Here is a 14,004-nt window from a genome sequence, read left to right as displayed (position 1 = left end):
GCGTTAATTTTGTTGCCCAGTGTATATATATATATATATGTATGTGTATATATCATGTTTGTTACAGGGTGTAAGAAATACTGTAGAAAAATTGGAAAATCGCAAATTTTCTTTGATGGAACAGTGTACAGCTCATAAGAAAGAAAATTTAGAGATTTCGAGAATACTAAATACATTTTTAGATAAACATAATACCTTACAAGCTTGGCTAAGTGATATTGTTAAAGTCTTTTTTCAAAAGCATCAGAATATGGGCAGTGATTTGGCAATGGCGTGTGATTTTCGTCAAATTCATTGCCAATTACTAGCCGAATTGGAAAATAAAAGTGAGGAGGTAGATCATTTAGAGTTAGAAATTCTTCCAATCATAGAACGCTTGGACGAGATGCAGAAATACGAATTACAATTAAAAATAAAAAATCTTGAAGACGAATGGACAAAAACAAAGATTACAATAGCAAAAAGAATTGAATTGAGTACCCTTTACATGCAGTTCTATGAAATTGTAAACGAACTGACTTATGAACTGGATTTTATTGATAACGAATTGAAAAAGCATGAAGATGTGTTAGATGAGGCTAGGTTTAATGAAATAGAAGAAAGATGGAAATCTTTTGAGTCTCTTTACAAAAAACTTAATAATCATGCAAAGACATTTCTCAATGAAACAAACAACGTAAGTAACTCACAATGTATTCTTTAATTTTATAATTTTAATAAGAAAATTTAATGTTATTATATATTGTAAGAAAGATGTATCCATATTCTTTCAAAAATTGTATCGACATTCTTTCTTGGTAGATTGATGACTTTTATCTCAACATATCGCAAGCTTGTGTGTGTGTTCAAACTCTTTTAGAAAAGTTTGCCAATCGGCAATTGATTATAACAGAATGGAGGAAAAAATGGCAGATTACTGTCCAAGTAATAAGACAAAGGCGAATGGAATGTGAACAAAAAGTAGAAGAAAGTAAAGAGGTGTGATTTCTAATTTACGTTGTCAGAATTTTTTTTACTATGCCTTTTTATCTTAGATTTAATTTATTTGTAGGATTAGTTTTTAATTTATTCTTATTTATTTATTTATTTAAAATAAGACTAGAAAGAAAATTCGATAGGAAAGTACTCATAAAAATGCCATTTATGATCTCTTTTGCTAATTTTTATTATTATCGGTTTATTCTATTGTAGACATTAGCGTGGATAACAAAATTTGAGATGACGTTGTATCCAGTAATAACAACACGATCTTCTAAAATAGCTGATATTTTGGATAATTTGCAAGATGTAAGAATTCGGATTTCATCTAAATTAAACAAAGCTCTTCATGAATTGGATACCAAAATCAAAAGCAATCAAGTATTTGTCGAAAGAGGTAACCGAAACATATTTATGTTAAAATTCACAAAGATAAATGAACTCTCGAAATTTAAAACAAAATACACAAAAAAAGAGCAATGAGTCAACGTGGCAAATAATCCATAAAATGCTAATAAAAATGCTAATAAAAAAAATTTTAATTACAACATAAATATTAAGTCGCGGGAAAGAATAAGCGTACTTTTCGATTTCATTATCGATCCTCTCAGCTAACAAAAAATACTATAATAGAAATCGCATCTTTATTTGTATAAAATCGATATGCATATCGCTGTGTGTGGAGGTGGCCCACAAATGCAAGAAAATCTCTATAACCTTTTAAAAACGTTGCCGAACACTGTCAAACAAGACTGGTTGATAGTAACTGTATGTATCTTGCGCTGAAATGCAAAGAACAATTTTTGCAACGTTCTCCAAAAATAAAATCAAAACAAATCATTAAAAGAACCCACTCCATGAACAATTGGGATTCTATCATACCTCCATCGTAGCAAATGCGATGTAACATTGTCGTTATAACTAAAATATATATATTATTTTTTTATTAGCATTGCACATTATTTTCCGCGCTGACTGCCATCGCCCTCTTTTTTATGTATCATATTTTTGTATTATATGTTGCATTTAAGAAGTCATATTTAATTAAAATAATTAATTAAATTAGGTGAAGCTAAAGCAATCGAGCCAATTTTAGAAAAACTCGTGCAAATGCATGAAAAAGTGAACACTGTCATCAAAGATTACGATATATTATTAGAATCTTTAATTTTTATCTTTAGAAATCTTGAGGAGGTAAGACAGATTTTAAATGCAATACAATCATTTAATTTATACATATGCCTTGAAATATGTAAACTATTTTTCATTCGTCATTTTTAAGATTGAGCGTAAAATTGAAGAAGCAAAACAAGAAGTTGAACGCGCATCAAATTTTACAAAGTTGATTGATGTGGATGGTTCTTTAAATAAACTTAATATATTAAAAACGTTTATTATGGAATCTTTATTACAAATACGTACAAAATCTGATAAAATAGTAAACAACATTAGACTACAGGAGCCGCTAGAATCAGCAATACAAGACATTGAGAAACTAAACTGCACGATAGATTCTGTGCGCGTTAAATTTGAGTTATTCCAAACCGAAACGTCAAATCGTCTCGAAGAACATCGGCATCTGTGTATTTTTAGAGAGGATATCGAAAAAATTAATTACGATCTACGTGAATTAAACGAACAACTAAAAAATATGGATGGAAGAATTGGTGACAATTTATCAGTTTTGAAAGCGACATTAACTGCTTTTGAACAGTTTGAGCAAACAATAACGGTAAATTACATTATTACAGTAATTTTGCGATTATCAGGAGATTATAAAAAGGTTGTAATATTAATTTAAATATTTGTTACTAGATTTTAGACGAAAGAATTGAAACTTTTGTAAAAAAAACAGAAGAGACAATTGTTCCATTAACTCCACAAGTGACGGATGAAATTTTATCTCTGCGCAACAGATGGGATCATCTGAGAAAACATGTTAGAGATACCAAAAAAAGAATGCATTTAAGTAATGACTATTTCGTACTCTTAGAAGAAGCCAAACAGTGGTTCAGAGAAGGTAACAAACTTTTGGTGATTATTGCGCGTAAAGCAACAGCCGTAAAAGTGCCTGAAGAAGCTATTGATTTACTGCAAGAGATTGATGCTTACATAAAGCCAGGTGAAGATCAACAGGAAAAGAGAATTGAGAAGTTGAAACAATTATCGACAATAGTTTTCGGTAAAAGTGGCATCATATTTAAAAAAAAGTATACGTTAAACGAATAAAATAAATATAGAAAATGATCTGTTTGCAACACATAATAATATGTTTTAGGTACAGACAGACTTCCGCAATTTAACGAAGTGATAGTAGAGAATCGACAAATGCTAGATTCATTCGCAGTTATTTCTTCCGAGTTGCGTACCCTGAGTCAAAATTTACAGAATGCCGAAGATCTCCGAGAGAAGCTGCAAATCGAGAAGTTAGAAGCTGACAAAAAGTTACAAGCTGTAAAAATAGAAATGGCCGCAATGGAAGCTGCAAAGATAGAAGCGGAAAACGCAAAAAAACTTGCGGAACAGCTTGCCGCTGAGACTTTAGACAAAGCTGCGATAGAGGCAAAAAAATTAAAAGAGGAACATGCACGAAAAATTATTCCTTCTATCTCTCATTCCGTCTCCGCTCAAACTGACGAGACCATAGTTGAAGAAACAATTCATAAAACTTCCGCTGTAACAACGAAAGAAATTCATATTCTTCAAAAGGTATTTTAAAGGTAGATTTAAATTATATTGATACTAAAATTGTAAAATTTGTACTTATAATTATTATAGATGGAAATCGAGAAAGATGTTCCAGTTATTCAAAAGGAAGCTAGCCCATCTAGAAAGCTTGTATCTGAAGAGATATGCGACAAATTACATGAATATGCTAAAGAAACACAAATAAACAAAATTGTTTCATTAGCTCCAGAATTCACAGTTCCTTTGAATGATGCGACGGTTCAAGAAGGCAAAGAATTCAGTTTTGAATGTCATCTAATTGGTCAGCCGATACCAGAAATAGTATGGTACAAGGATGGAATATCGATTTTAAATAATCCAGACTATTTAACAACTTATACAAACGGCGTTTGTACTTTAAAAATAGAAGAAACATTTACTGAGGATTCTGCCAAATATACTTGCCGTGCATTTAATATTCATGGATCTGTCGAAACATCGGCCACTCTCACTGTCAAAGGTAACTTGATTTACGTGCGAATTTTATTAAGTACTAGTACGTACATCAATACTTAATTGTTCATGTTAAAAACTTTTAATGTAGAAATTATCACGGAAGAACAGTCAAATGTTCCTGTTTTCGTGAAAGAATTGCAGCCCTCTTTTGCGATAGAAGGATGCTCTCATAAATTAGAGTGCACTGTTAAAGGAAATCCTCTACCAACAGTACAATGGTACAAAAATGATACCAACATCGATAATTCTCCGGACTATATTATCACTTTTAATAATGGAGAAGCTGTTCTAAAGTTTGATGAAGTTTTCTTGGAAGACAAAGCTTCGTATACTTGTAAAGCAGCAAATCAATGGGGACAATCGTCTACTACTGCCTATTTGGACGTGAAACGTAAGTCTTGTAATAATAACATTGGTAATGACGCATTAAAAAAATATAATTTCTTTTTATTTACATGAATATTAATTTTAGCCGCGCAAATTTCTGTGAAGAAACCATATTTTGTGGAACCGTTATCAAATGCTATGGTCAGGGTAGGTCAAAGAGTGAAACTAGAATGCGAAGCTAATGGAGATCCAATTCCTAAATTAATCTGGACTCACGATGGAAAATTAATTGAAGAAAGCAAATATCATAAAGTAAGATAAGCGATGATATTTTAATGTATTTAATATAATATAATCATTTGCGTGTTTATTCAGATTCAAACAGACGGTGCTCGAACAAGCTTGATCATCACGGAAACTTTTCCGAAAGATGCCGGATCTTACGCGGTGACTGCCAATAATGAAATCGGGAAAGACACAACATCTTGTATTGTTTCTGTGAAAGGACGTTGGCTTCATGAAACTAGTGAATCCGAGCTTGTTTGCAGTGACATAGAACTAATAGTTCCAAAATTTCAATTACCTTTGCAAAATCTTGAGATTCAAGAAGGACGATCAGCTAGGCTAGACTGCGTGATTGTAGGTCAACCTGAACCGGAGGTAAATTATTTATTTCTAAATCTTTCATCTTATAATTTACCTTTTTATCATTATTTTTTTTAATTTTGTAATTTTCTAGGTAATTTGGTACCATGATAAACAGCCCGTAAAAGAATCGTCAGACTTCCAATTACTCTTTCAAGGTGATCGGTGTTCGTTAGTTATTCATGAAGCTTTTTTGGATGATGCTGGTATATATAAAGTAGTTGCTATTAATTCCGCTGGCGAAGCTTCTAGTCAGTGTACATTAACAGTTATGCGTATGTATAATTATATCCTTTTAATAAAAAATTTATTATTTCATACATAATACTTTTTCTTGCATTTGTAGCAACATCTAACGTCTCAAAGGAACAGGAAGAAACTCTTGCCAGCGGTTTTGCTCCAAAATTCATTAAATTTCCGACGGACTTGTTGGTGGCTGAAAGTGAAAATGCAATTTTCGAATGTGTCGTAATTGGAGAACCTAAACCTGATTTAAGATGGTATTCGGATGATGGTGAAATGATTCATAACGAAAGGATTTTAGTGCGTATTTGTATATTAGACACAGATTGTATTTTATTTAACCTTTACTTAAATCCGTGATTATAATATGTTTATGGTTAAATTGCTATAATATATCAGATTGGAGAAAGGAAAGATGGAACAGCTTTTTTGGAAATTTCATCAACGATACCGAAAGATAAGGGCAATTATGTGGCAAAAGCTATAAATATACATGGTGAGGCCAAAGCTTTTGCCAGATTAGTTGTGAAATCGCTTGGTGATTTTAAAAGAAACGAAAAATTTATCCAGATGGAAGAAAAATTGATTCAACCAACATTCAAAGAAACATTTCAGGACAGGAAAATACTCGAAGGAGTTTCAACCAAATTCGAGTGCATCGTCATTGGTAAACCTTCTCCTAAGGTAGGTAAATTAATTTTATCTACTCAGTATACATTTTTTCCAATATCATATACCTTTTATGTGTAATGAAACAAATCATTATATCCTTTTTAAAAGTCAGCTACACTGAAATCCTAATAGGGATGAAAAAATTAGTGGACTTAAAATTTTTATGAACTTGTAGAATTTGTATATATAAACATAACGATAACATTATTTTACTCGTTTTTGATAAAATAAGCTTTATAAGTATCATTACATTAAAAAAAGAGAGCCAAACATTATAATTTATAACATTAAGAATAATGCAATTTTTTATTTGATCCTAATAAATAATAAAATAGTAGATCTTAGCCGCTCTGTATTATATTTATATTGTAATAAAATAGTATAATATATAATAACTAATAAAATAAGTAATAAATTAATATAAGCAATATCAAATATTATATAGAGAAGAAAACTTAATAGAATATTATATTATATGTGTTTGTTTTGTAAAATCGTCTCAAGCATTATCTAATAACTAATTGTAAGCAAGATTACTTGATTTGTGATTTTTGAAAGTTTAAAAATTTGCATTGGTCACGTAAACAACGTCTAGATGAAAGGTTGGCAGGCCTGTCAGAACGGGGCGAAAGTAATTTTGTGCCCGACGAGTTATATTTAAACGCGAACAATATACTTCATGTGAAAAGCTCGATTGCAGTCGAGCCGCGGAGCACAAGATGGAACTTTCGATGCGGTGCAAAGCACCGTGGACTTGTCACAGAGGTACTTCGTTAATACCTTTTTCGTCTTCTCAAAATTGTCGGATATAACGAAAGTACAGGCACTCATATATTTTCTCTTGATACACGTATACGTGTCCATTGCTTTATCTTTAACAGATTAATTAACAGATTTTATTACTTAACTTTTTTTTCACAGATTCAGTGGTTGTTTAACGAGCGACCGGTTCATGGGAAAGATTTTCTAGTTTCCGTTAGCGGAGATCGACAAGTTTTAACAATTCCTATAGTCAGAGATACACATGTTGGTACTATCTCTTGCGTAGCAGAGAACGCGGCTGGTAGAGCGGTTTGTAATGCTAAAGTTGAAATTGGTAAGCTAATATTACACACATTTTTATTTCGTATTTTATTTGCTCTTTTTATTAACGACTTGTTTTACAATATTATGATAACATAGGTTTTTATTTTTAATTCTTTTATTTCCTTTCGTAAAATGCTGAAAATAATATTTGAAAATGCAACGGTGTCATAAGTTATTAATACTCGCGTTACCCAGTCCAATGTGGCTCATTCAAAATTCCCAGTCAACGATAGATAAAATAGCCATTCAATGAGAGAATCGAACAAAGATATATATAATCATACTAATTACGTATTTTGATATATAATAACTTCATTTATGTTTTGAATTAAATGCTATCATTGTTAAATATGATTCATATTACGTTTATATGTTGCATTTATAGCATGACCTGAATATACACATATACAACATGAACCTCTCTCTCTCTCTCTCTCTCTCTCTCTCTCTCTCTCTCTCTCTCATGCGCGCAAAAAACATTAAATTTTAATAGTATAAAAATCAATAAAAGTTCTAAAATTATATTTTTTATAAAAAATTTTAAGAGTATTTCACAGACGAGTCATTTTCTTCTCTTCAGTCATTCTTCTCCCCCTCCTCTCTCTTTCTCTCTCTCTCTCTTTCCCTTTCTTCTTTCATTTTATATAGAAACCATGTTATTTTTATCGAATAATCGGCGCAGCCTGGTCTCCTGAAAAATACAAATAATACATTTTCGTAACGATATCAATCCCGTACATATTTTGTTTTAATAATTTTCGATACGTGCCGTTATCATTTTTATAATTATAAGATTGTCGATACAAATAAATCTAGTTAAAAATAAATCTTTGAATGTATCAGTTTATATCAATATGGAATCAGAATATTTTAATTCAATCATTTATTATACATTAAAAAATAAAATGGTTTTTAAAAATCAAATAATATATGGTCTTAGAATTTCTTATTTATTTCTAATAAATACATAAATAAAAAAAACATTAAGATGCAAGTACAAAAAAGTCTAAAATGATTTTGCATGTCAGATATCGAGTATAACATACATATGTATAAAGTATAGAATGACAACGATAAATTAGGTCTTGGGTTATATATTGCAGCCGAGTGCTCGAATCACCTATTACTAGGTGAACGATACTATTTCTGTCGTAGATCGGAGGCAAAGTATTTCGTTACTTCGCTGGGAGCATTTCAACCGCGCGGTTGGTACGCTCCAGTACTCTTTAAATTTCTTTATATATCACATATTTATAAAGAGTGCATATTATGTTAATTAAAATAAAATATAATTTCATATAATTACATGAAACTTCTCACATAATATGTAATTTTTTTTATTTATATATATTTGATAAATTTGACAATCATTACCTACATAAATCAGATAGAATAAGACTGTAGAAATACTAAAATGAATTACAATTATAATAATATTGATATTAATGCTGGTTTATAAAAAAATTAATCGTCCTTTTTATTTTATAGAAATAAATAAAATGTATTATTTTTTATTTTTTAATAATTATAAATTAAAATATGGGCTGTGTATATTTCTCAAAGTGTTTCATTATTAGCCATACATCAGAAGAATGTAATCATTTTATTGGCATAACTGGATTATCTTTCAGATAGTGGATCGGTGAAACCGGATGCAAGTGAAATAAAAAAAGTGTTCGAGTTAATTCCGTATTCTCCTACGGGCATAATGCATCCTGCAAGTAGTAGCGATAAACACTTTTTAAGTGAGAAAACATATCATGAAGGTGGTAGTGAGAGTCAGGTACTGACCAAAATGTCGTCGACTGTTACACATTCTTCAACAACGTCCATGAAAAAGGAATTCTTATCGTCGACTATGACTTCCACTTTATCACAATCTGAACACGAACCTACCAGCGTTTGTACGAAAACAACTGTGCAAAGTTCTCAACAGTCCACCTCAGAAAATGGAGCACCACCTGTCGTTCAGGTAAATATATTTAATACGTTTGTTTTATGTATTATACAGCTTTTATGTGTGAAAGGAATAATTTTTATTTGCTTTATTTTTACCAATAGTAAACGATTTATTAAGATCGTATAATGTAAATACACAACAAGTAAGAGACAAAGTAATGGTCAGAGTCTGTAATGGTCAAAGCTATTATAGATCTTAAATGCTTAAATATTTTCATATGAATTTATATACTATGTATGTAGTCATTTGAACCGCGCGCCAAACTGATTTTCAAGCTTAGAGAATTTTTACACCAAATATTGATCATGTATAAACATTGTATTGCTCAATGAAAAATACTATCTTCTAGTCTCATAAGATCGAGGAATATGAAAAAATCGTACAAAAACAGCCTGGCGAGATGGAACAAAAAAAGACCGTTCTCGTATGCGAAGAAACAGAAGGTGTAAAACATGATGTTAAAACAAATCAAATCCAAAGACCGTCTAGGAAATTGATAGCACCAAGATTCATTTCACCGATTACAGGAATAATTGTCGATCAAGGGACTGATGTAGTTCTTGAAGGTACTATTGATGGTAAGTGTGCTTGACATTATATTTAAATCATATAATTTATATTTAATATTGAAAAATATTGAAAAAACTGGAATTTTTTCAATGTATTTATGATTATCTTTTTCATTTCGACTGTTTTTAATCTATTTTAGGTTTTCCACAACCAACGATTCTGTGGTCGAAGAACGGTCAAGAGTTGACATTAAAGGATAATATAAAAATTAGTTATGCTCATAATCATGTAAAATTGGAACTGAAAAATGTCAATGCAAAAGATGCTGGACGATATACCTGTACCGTGAGCAATGACGTTGGAACTACTAGTAGTACGGCTGACTTGGTTGTTAAAAGTAAGTAGCATACATATATAAATTAATTAAGGAAGATTGTACATAAATTTTACACAATGTATAAGAATTCACTGCTTAATGAATTCATTGTATAATTTTAGAAACAATATTTCCCCCGGTTTTCGGCAAGCGCCTCAAAGCTCAAGTAATAAAAAAAGGAGATCGTGTTATTATGGAAGTAGAAATTACTGGTATTCCTGAGCCAATAGTTAATTGGTATAAAAACGATGTTCTAATTAACGAACAACCACAAAAATTAAAAATTATTCAACAAGGAAATTGTTACACGTTGGTTATAGATAAAGGTATATATTTTTATCCATAAATTATCATTATATGATTGAATAAGTTTTCATTAATGGTTCTCTCACTTTAATTAATAATTATTAAATATTTTAAGAATTTATTTTGTTAATCTGTTGTATTATATATAAAATAGCTAAAGAAGAAGATGCCGGCAAATACATGGTAAGAGCGACGAATGCCGGTGGCGAGGCGCAGAGTATCGCTGATATCGCGGTTTTCGAACCAAAGCCTGATACTATGGTCGAAGTACATAAAACTGTCATTTATGAAAACATCCAGGATAAAAATGTCATCCAGGTAACTTATTTTTAATATAAGCAAGCTATAATATTTCTACTATAATAATATAAAGCAATGGAATAAAATTTAATGTTCTGAATCAGTAGTATTTACTGTTTCTAAACACTTCTAAAATTATTATATTTACATTTAGTCCGAAGGGAAAAAAGAAGAGATATCATCAGGTACTTTAATGAGCAAACAGATACCAACAACAGCGTTAGTTGAATTGCCCAAGTCTGTTATGATATCGAGTACAATTGATACTGTGCAAAAGATCACCGAACCAGAAATAAAGACTAGTAAATCGGAAATGATTTCATCTACAATCGAATCCCATGAAACCGAAACGAAGTCAGAACAGACGTTCCATATGAAACTTGAACATAAAACTCCATCTATTGTGGAGTCCAAACCTCGAATCGAACAAACGATCGCAACAAAGAAAATCGACCGTGACAAGGAAAATGTTACGAAGCCATTAATAAAAACAGAGGAAAAATCAACGATTAACAACGAAAACATAGAAACTTCTACGATTGTAAAAAAAGATGCATTGAGTTTCTTCGAGTCCATTACGAAGGAAAGTGAGATAATGCCAAAAGGGCCAAAGGAAATGATCAAGCTAACAGAAGAAGGACAAATTCAAGAAGCGAAAGTTGGAAAATTAACAAAGAATTATGAGCAAGCAACTATTTATCAGGAAACAAAGAAACCGGAGGTAAGATCGTCAGACTTGCAAACAATGAAGAAGGCCGCTCAGGATATTTTTACCAAATTAGAACAAGGATCATCATCTCGTGGAGTGGAAAATAAGCTATTTGAATTTCCATACGAAAGTTCTAAGTTGCCCTCAATGGAAGTAAAAAAACCTATAGAGGAAAAGACATTTGTCGATTCGCCCATTTCGCAACTAAAAAATCAGACAGAGAATTTTAAAATGATGATGAAAAGTTTTGATCTTGTGCCAGAACCACCTCCCGAGATATGCTATATGCCAAAACCAGAAGAGAAAAAGAAACAACCTGATGTATTTGTTAAGGCAAAACAGCTTCAAGAATCTTTTGATAAAACATTATCTCCAATAGATGCTCCGATCGGAGGCGTAAAGATATTTCCTACGTCTACTTCAAAAGTAACAGAACCTGTCAAAGCTGTGGAACCTGTCCTCGCAGGTACAATACCACCGCCCTTTAATCTCGAGAAGAAAGAAACATTTGAAGAAACATGCATACGAAAGAAAGATGCATATGAGAAGAAGGAAAGCAAATACTTTAAAGAAGAAAAGATGGAACCATGGAGATACGCTTCAACGTCTGTATTGAGAAGTAGTTCTCCTATTAGACCGTGGTCATCATCATCGGATGTGGAAACCAAATCGCACGTGTCTACAGATCTATCAGAATACAGGTGTCATTCAGCTGCTTCTAGTCAGCAAGAAATTTTGAGATCTACATCGCCGAAACCATCTGCGGATGCATTGGCAATGGAAAAATCCTGGGCAAAAAAATGTGTAGAATCAAATAGAAAATCATGGCCACCACAAATTAAACCTATTCAAAAATATGAATGGAATGTTCCTATTGAAGAATACAAAAGCTCTTCGAAAGAATTTCAGCAGAAAATTGAGGAAACACCGGAAGGCACAATAAAGAAAATTAGTACGGAATCGTCTGCCAATGTAGAGAAACAGTCATGGTGTACCAAAGAAAAGTTCACTGAAAAAATAATAGAAGCATCTCCGCCTGCGAAATTAGGTCCGATAATCTATAATGCCGAGACAATTAAAGTCGATCATACTGTAAATACTATGCAAGAGAAAGATATGTTTGAAAAGTATATTACTGAATGTAACATGAAAAAATCTGAAATGACACAGAAATCTGAAGATTTCAGCTCAAAATGTTGGACAGAAGAGAAAGCATTGAAAGCACCTCGTTTGGTAAAAAGAGTCGAACCAGCCACGAAATCACTTCCGATACCACATCGTCTTATCGAGACAGACTCTATCGTTATCAAGCCAGGATCTCCGCCGGAAATGGGATATATATCACCATCTTTTGTAAAAGAAAAAACTAGATTGGAGCATACCACGACAGTAGAAGAAAGAGTAGAGGAACCACCCATACTTCCACCAAAAGATGTACGCATTACACCACCGTCTGTTCCAGCCAAAAAACCTGTCAAACTCTCGACACCACTTCCGTCAAAATTTGTTAAGGGTTCCTTTAGTCATGAAAGTGATTACGAATCCGATTTTGATAGTCGTCCAAAAGCAAAATGGAGACCTTACGAGAGCGACAACGAAGAACCACATTATCGAAAAGTTAAAGCACCTGTTCCGAAACAGTCGACGAGGCCAAGATCCACCGAACCCGAGCCACTTCCACCTTCCAAATTTGAGACTCCTGCACAATTTACAGAACCATCATCGCTCATTACCACAGAATCTTCCGAAAAAGCAGCAAGAAAAATAATATTTAAACGACATGAAAGAGAAGTCAAGCAACAACAACAGCAAAATTCAATTCCTCTGAAACCTGGTTCTCCACCAATTTATGTACAGCCAAGTACAAAGAGTTTGGTGCAAAAATCTCCTGTCAAAAAACCGGAATCACCAAAGTTTAAAACCAAAATTTTTCAGCAAGAAAGTGGTTATATGGCAGATACTGATGAGCCATTTCAACAGAAGGCTTCATCTGTAACTACGCAAAAATTTCTTGGAAAACACGACGGACTCTCAACAATAGTTCACACTGAGAGTCGTACTACTGAGAGTAGAACGAAATCCTTTGAAAGTCATAGTTACGAAACTGATCATTTGCAAAAAGAAGAATCTTCCTTTGTTTTGCCATCTATTTGTAGTACACAAGCGACACCCAAAGCTGTTCAACAACGTAGCTTGTTGGAAAAGAGCTACGAATCAGCAACTGACAGCAGTAGTCTGCGCAGATTCGAATCCACGAAGGTTCGAGATTTGATGCGTGTCCGTGTGCCATTTCAAATGCTATTTTTTAATGCTTGCTTAGGAAATCAATAATAAATATCATGAAATATTTCGTAGATTTAACTGTCAGATTGTATAATATTAATAAATGTGTGAATGCTATTTGTGCTTTTTGTAGCGCTATAAGTATAAGTGCATTAAATCAGAAGTCTTAAAAAATGTTATTTGCAGGAAACGGGATATTCCCTAAACCAATTACATAAAAAATTAGTACCAGCAGAAAAAATTCTGTCGATTTCTCCGAGTCCTTCGAAATTAGTGAAGGGTGACTTCCGCGAGAGCGACTACGAGAGTGATGATGGTAGAATATTGGCATGCCATACAGTTAGCTCCACGAAATTTAATGTTGCCGATTCAGGTATTACTTACTAAAATTAACATTTAGACTGAAATACTGTATTAATCAAACAT

At 32.3% G+C, this 14,004-nt stretch overlaps 1 protein-coding gene across 6 annotated transcripts in view; it reads left to right on the top strand.

Annotated features, from left to right (window-relative positions):
* The window catches only part of LOC108746019 (titin homolog), a 32,573-nt gene that overhangs the window by 14,244 nt on the left and 4,325 nt on the right, over window positions 1-14,004 (top strand). For 5 of the 6 annotated variants that reach the window (XM_018482521.1, XM_018482496.1, XM_018482539.1 and 2 more), the window contains 22 exons: window positions 68-676; window positions 802-978; window positions 1,192-1,375; window positions 2,045-2,172; window positions 2,261-2,710; window positions 2,794-3,160; window positions 3,257-3,687; window positions 3,757-4,165; window positions 4,250-4,552; window positions 4,634-4,800; window positions 4,864-5,148; window positions 5,228-5,408; window positions 5,480-5,676; window positions 5,776-6,060; window positions 6,970-7,144; window positions 8,766-9,106; window positions 9,444-9,672; window positions 9,804-10,001; window positions 10,103-10,306; window positions 10,441-10,604; window positions 10,741-13,554; window positions 13,765-13,951. In XM_018482521.1, coding sequence (XP_018338023.1) covers window positions 68-676; window positions 802-978; window positions 1,192-1,375; window positions 2,045-2,172; window positions 2,261-2,710; window positions 2,794-3,160; window positions 3,257-3,687; window positions 3,757-4,165; window positions 4,250-4,552; window positions 4,634-4,800; window positions 4,864-5,148; window positions 5,228-5,408; window positions 5,480-5,676; window positions 5,776-6,060; window positions 6,970-7,144; window positions 8,766-9,106; window positions 9,444-9,672; window positions 9,804-10,001; window positions 10,103-10,306; window positions 10,441-10,604; window positions 10,741-13,554; window positions 13,765-13,951 — 8,485 coding nt within the window. Of the gene's footprint in view, window positions 1-67; window positions 677-801; window positions 979-1,191; window positions 1,376-2,044; window positions 2,173-2,260; window positions 2,711-2,793; window positions 3,161-3,256; window positions 3,688-3,756; window positions 4,166-4,249; window positions 4,553-4,633; window positions 4,801-4,863; window positions 5,149-5,227; window positions 5,409-5,479; window positions 5,677-5,775; window positions 6,061-6,969; window positions 7,145-8,765; window positions 9,107-9,443; window positions 9,673-9,803; window positions 10,002-10,102; window positions 10,307-10,440; window positions 10,605-10,740; window positions 13,555-13,764; window positions 13,953-14,004 lie in introns of all 6 variants that reach the window. The other variant, XM_018482514.1, reaches the window with a different exon arrangement.

The sequence above is a fragment of the Trachymyrmex septentrionalis genome, unplaced genomic scaffold, assembly GCF_001594115.1.
Source record: "Trachymyrmex septentrionalis isolate Tsep2-gDNA-1 unplaced genomic scaffold, Tsep1.0 scaffold107, whole genome shotgun sequence".
NCBI lineage: Eukaryota > Metazoa > Arthropoda > Insecta > Hymenoptera > Formicidae > Trachymyrmex > Trachymyrmex septentrionalis.
Note: the sequence above shows the minus strand (reverse complement) of the source record. Positions and strands in the feature narration are given on the sequence as shown.